Source organism: Capra hircus, chromosome 15, assembly GCF_001704415.2.
Source record: "Capra hircus breed San Clemente chromosome 15, ASM170441v1, whole genome shotgun sequence".
Classification (NCBI taxonomy): Eukaryota; Metazoa; Chordata; class Mammalia; order Artiodactyla; family Bovidae; genus Capra; species Capra hircus.
This window is the reverse complement of record NC_030822.1, coordinates 33,006,963-33,012,962: the sequence shown is the minus strand read 5'-3', so window position 1 is coordinate 33,012,962 and position 6,000 is coordinate 33,006,963. Positions and strand designations below refer to the sequence as shown.

General features: G+C 40.0%; 1 protein-coding gene across 1 annotated transcript; it reads left to right on the top strand.

Moving 5' to 3' along the window:
* On the top strand, window positions 4,833-5,777 carry LOC102172284 (olfactory receptor 51F2-like). The gene has a single exon (XM_005689933.1). It carries the CDS (start codon window positions 4,833-4,835, stop codon window positions 5,775-5,777), a length of 945 nt encoding a protein of 314 aa, XP_005689990.1.

The following is a 6,000-nucleotide window of genomic DNA, read 5'->3' as shown; positions in this document are numbered from 1 at the left end:
AAGAAACCACCAAATTGTCTTCTAAAGGGGCTGTATCATTCTGCATTCCCATCAGCAATGAATGAGAGTTCCTGTGGCTTCAAATCCTCACAAGGATTTGATGTCAGGATTAAGGAGTTTGGCATTTCTAACAGATGTGTAGTGTTATCTTATTACTGTCTTATTTTCATTTCCCTGATGACTTACGATGTGGATCATGTTTTCATATGCTTGTTAGCTGAGTTACTGTCTTGTAAATTGTACAGGGGTAATATTGCTTTTGAATGAGAACTACAATCATAATCCATTCAGGATTCTCTTCGGAGGAAGGAAAAAAAAGTTAGACTGAAATGAATTGCCCTCCAAGGTTAGTTGTTTGGGGCAAAAGTGTTAGAAGGACACAGCGAGAGTTCTCTCTTAAGAATTGATGGTTTTTCTGCTAGGTAAATGGCTTTCCCAGGAAGCTCCTGGACTCCTTATAAACTTTCTCAGATCTGAGAGTTCTCTCATTCCTGATAAATGCCTGTGAGTTCTAACAAAAGAGAACTTTGGAGATGGTTTAAGGGGGCAGGACTGCTCAGGAACTGTTTCTGAGTTTGAGATTTTCTCTCTCTCTAAGAGACTGCTGCTGCCTGGGATGGCTTTCAAAGGGTCAAATGACCTCCCTTTCCACATTCAAGAAGTCTTCTTTGCATGAGGTCAATGATTCAGTGCATTGAAGTCTTTTCTAAATATATGAGGAACTATGTAATTTTTAGATAGTTTATAAAGCCAAAGTTCAAAAGAAATTGGTGCATTTGGTAGTACATATTCAAGAGATTAGTATATTATATTCATATATATCAATTTAAAAACAGTTGCTGTGTTGTTCAACATAGTTATTAAAATAGTGACTGCAGTTATGAACGTGTGCTCATTATTCCACATATTTCATTAAGTTCTTTTTAAAGTAAGTGAAGAGAACAGAGTGAAATCAGAGAGAACACAGTTCAACTCCTGGATTTTCCGTGTGGATACATGTGAGAAAGTAACATGATTTTGCTGAGCCTTGGTTTCATAATCTTAGTCTCAATGTTTTCATCTGTAAAAAGGAGCTGATAATATACTATGCATTTGTGACTGTGCTGGATGTGAAGCTTTGTGATGGGGCAATCTATTTACAGGGTCTTGGTGGTCTGGTTACAAGGATTCTTTAAGAATTTAAGAATTCTTAAAGAATTCACCATGGGGAAGAAAGAGACATAAATGTATTTTTCCAAGATGAGTGATTTATCATTTGCTCATTAGTTTAGTCCAAGAACAACTAAGGGTAGTTTAAGAACCACAGAATTAAGAAAGGGAAAGCCATTCCTGCCCACATTTTTTACTAACAGAGTTCCCTGAATTAGAATAGCCTTACTATGTTTCCCTTTCGTTATATCAGTGGAAAACAGACATCATAAAAAGCGTAGAGAATAGTGGAAAGCATGCTTGGGGCTGGTGCACGGGGATGACCCAGAGGGATGTTGTGGGGAGGGAGGTGGGAGGGGGGTTCATGTTTGGGAACGCATGTACACCCGTGGTGGATTCATGTCAATGTATGGCAAAACCAATACAGTATTGTAAAGTAAAATAAAATTAAAATTAAAATTTTTTAAAAAGAGGTAAAATAACTTATTTGGCCCATAGGAGACAATGAAAAATTATCACTATTGTTAAGACTAGCTTTGACACTTGGACAATCCATGAGGTCACTTAATTTATTTACTATAATTAAAGGAGCTATAACTTGAGAGCCTGCTTCTGCTATGGAACCAAACTTAGGTCCCCTTGTCTTTGTGCAGTACAGCCCACTAACTAGTTGTGGTGAAGAAAGTGCAGCATTTAGTTCAGGGCATTAAGCAAGGGGTTCTGGACAGCTTGTGTTCAAACAAGCAAACTCCCATATCTGATGGATTTCAGGGAAGCATCTTTAAGTCATGGTGCAGGAGGAGTGTCCCAGGTTCTGTGATCAGCTGGTGTACAATACTCTAGTTGGTTGGTAGTGAGGAAAGAGTTTGGTGGTAGAATTGTTAACATCAATCCTCCAGCTTCAATAAATCTGGGGGCAATGTGTTCATCATAATTAAGTAGTTAAGTTCTTCCATATGGTGAGGGTTTTAGCATCTGTAAAAAGAAAAGGAAAACAATTCTGGAAATGTGCATTAGATACTGTTACTTGAGATGGTTACTCTCAGGGTTACTTGAGATGCCACCTCTCTGGCTTGATGTCCTAACAATACCCACCGAGTAAAACAAAACTCTCAACTTTTCAGTTGTGAATATTTTTTAAGTTGACATTGGGAAGGTAGAGATTAAGTACATGTTCTAAAGTCAAATGTGAAAAAGTGTGCCTTCTCTTTCAAATAAGGTCCATGGATTTCACTTTTTTATGCATTGCCTATTAATTTAAAATTTCCACCCATTTTTAAAAAGTAAGTCCTCAAGGGGCTGCCTATATTGAACATATTTCTCTGTTTTTTTCTCAAATGCTCTCTTTAGTACAAGTCCTGTAACTAGTTATTCCCACTCAGTTTGAAGCTGTGCCATGTTCTTTAAGGAACTGGCATGAAACTCATTAAACTAACTTAAACTGAGATTTTTTTTTCCCCGTGTAACATATAAACTATCTTTATGCACTAGGCCTAATTTTAATCCTGTTCATTGCACTTTGGCATTTTTGTCAATCATTTACATATTTCTTGAAAGGATGCATACATGAATGAGAGAAAGAATATATGCGTACTTTAAAATCCAGGCATTCTTTCTACAGATAAAAATAAGGTGTCAGAAAACTTAGGGAAAAACCAATATAAAGGAACTTATTTGATCCTAGAGATTTCTTGATCTGGGTTGAGTATATGCTCATAACCTCAAACAGAGAAGGTGGTTCAGAGTCATCAAACACCATCCAAATGGAAATGCATCCAAATTTAATAAAACTTTCTGAGGGACCGTAAACCCACCTCAAAACCCCTCAATTCATTTTCAATGTCCTTTTGTTCTAAAGAAATATTCTTACTAGATGATTCTGCTCCAATTATTATCTGTTAGTTTGCGATGACTTCCTTTGTTCTCGTTAAAGTTAACTTAAGCCCTATTTCTTCAGGGAGAATTTCTCTTAAACAATATCAGATTCATAACTACTACTTGAACAAATGCTTTCCCAACTACACACACTATAGTCTACATGTACTGATTGAATGACGTCTTTCTTAATATTTAATTTTTATCAATGTTGTTGTTCAGTTTCTCAGTCATGTCTGTTTGCAACCCCATGCACTGCAGCGTGCCAGGCTTTCCTGTCCTTCACCATTGCCCAGAGTTTGCTCAAACTCATGTCCATTGAGTTGCTGATGCTGTCTAACCATCTCATCCTCTGCTATCTCCTTCCCCTCCTGCCCTCAATCTTTCCCAGCATGAGTCTTTTCCAATGCGTCTGCTCTTCACATCAGGTGGCCAAAGTATTTGAGCTTCAACTTCAGCATCAGTCCTTCCAGTGAATATTCAGGGTTGATTTCCTTTAGGATTGACTGGTTTGATCTTCTTGCTGTCCAAGCTCTTATATATTTAAACAAGTAGGGTTTTTTTTTTGTAAAATATTTTAAAATATCGTAACCATACTAGTTTTATTGGGTATGCAAACTCTTAATGGCCCTATTAAGGAATTTTTCCTTGAAAAGTGAGAAATGAAGAAACAGGATGGATTGGCTTTGTGTTCTCCTATATTTGTATACAAATGTCCTATCTGCCCATGAACATAGAATCATAGACATGGGAAATATATTACCATTATCCAATCTAACTTATCTAGTCTAACATCCTCTTTTATATGTGTGTACCTGATGTGAAGAGCTGACTCATTGGAAAAGACCCTGATGCTGAGAAAGATTGAGGGCAGGAGGAGAAGGGGACGACAGAGGATGAGGTGGTTGGATGGCATTACTAACTCAATGGACATGGGTTTGGGCGGACTCTGTGAGTTGGTGATGGACAGGGAAGCCTGGCGTGCTGCGGTTCATGAGGTGGCAAAGAGTTGGACATGACTGAGTGACTGAAGGGAACTGAATGAATCTATTTAGGGTTTCCCAGATGGCGCTATTGGTAAAGAAACTGCCTGCCAATTCAGGAGATGCAGGTTCAATCCCTGGGTCATAAAGATCCCGTGCAGAAGGAAATGGCAACCCATTCCAGTATTCTTGCCTGGAGAATCCCATGAACAGAGGAGCCTGGTAGGCTACAGTCCATAGGGTCACAAGAGTCAGGTACAGCTGAAGCAACAGCATGCACGCAAGCATGGATATATTTAATATACAATGGCATCCCACTCCAGTACTCTTGCCTGGAAAATCCCATGGACGGAGGAGCCTGGAAGGCTGCAGTCCATGGGGTCGCTAAGAATCGGACAGGACTGAGCGACTTCTCTTTCACTTTTCACTTTCATGCATTGGAGAAGGAAATGGCAACCCACTCCAGTGTTCTTGCCTGGAGAATCTCAGGGACGGGGGAGCTTGGTGGATTGCCGTTTATGGGGTCACACAGAGTTGGACATGACTGAAGTGACTCAGCAGCAGCAGCAGTAGAGGAAACAAATGAGAATCTTGCTAAAACCCACGTGCTCTGGATTTAGTCCTCTGTCTCTTCCACTAAGTCATCGATACAACTCTGAATCTAATAAAAGAATAAATAGTAAGGCACTTGCATTTAAAAACAAGACAAGGTTCACTAGTGATTCAAAATTGTAAGATTTGTAGAAGAGAATTAAAACATTTTTCCTGCCTGTTTTTGCAGGACATGCTCCTTTTCCTCAGGGAACTCTGCTTCCTTCGCTCATCATGCCATCCTTCAATCAGAGCATTTTCCACCCTACAGTCTTCTTTCTTACTGGCATCCCTGGTTTTGAAACCTACCATGCCTGGGTTTTCATCCCATTCTGCTGTCTCTATGTCATTGCTATCACAGGGAATGGCATGATCTTGTTCGTCATCATCACTGAGTCAAGCCTTCATGAGCCCATGTACTATTTCCTCTCCATGCTATCCTTCTCGGACCTAGGACTATGCCTTTCCACACTGGTCACCGTGGTGGGTATTTTCTGGTTCAACGCTCGAGAAATCAGCTTTGATGCCTGCATTGGCCAAATGTTCTTCATCCATGGTTTTACATTCATGGAGTCCTCCGTCCTCCTTGCAATGGCCTTTGATCGCTATATTGCCATCTGTAACCCTCTGAGATATGCCACAATCTTAACCAATTCAAGGATCATTAAAGTGGGCTTTGCAATTGTTGTTAGGGTGACAACAGTTGTAGTGCCTTTACTCCTGCTCCTTAAGCGTCTGTCCTTCTGTGGAAGTCATGTTCTGCACCATTCATATTGCTTCCACCCTGATGTGATGAAGCTTTCATGCACAGACACCAAGATCAACAGTGCATTTGGTCTGGCCATTGTCATCTCTACCGCTGCTTTGGACTCTGTCTTGATCCTCCTCTCCTATGTCCTGATCGTCCACTCCGTGCTCGGCATTGCCTCCTCAGAGGGGCAGAAAAAGGCCTTTGGAATGTGTGTATCCCACACAAGTGCTGTTGCCATCTTCTACATCCCCATGATCAGCTTGTCACTGGTGCATAGATTTGGGAAGAATGCCCCTCCCCTTGTACATACTCTCATTGCCAACATTTATCTGCTCATCCCTCCTGTCATGAATCCCATAATCTACAGTGTGAAGACAAAGCAAATTCGCAAGGCCATGGTCAAAATGGTTCTTTCCAAGCTAATTTAGGACATTTTTCACTATGCTGTTTCTTTACATTGTCCTGATTACTTTGATCATTCACTAATGTGAGTTACCACTATATATTGAAACATAGTTGCACATGCTTCCATTCTTCTGATGATCCAGTAAAATACAATTTGAAGAGTTCTAGACCGAATTCTTTAAGAACAGGGAATATGTCTTATGTTATGTAAGCTTATCACAAATACTGTACCTGACACAGAATAGG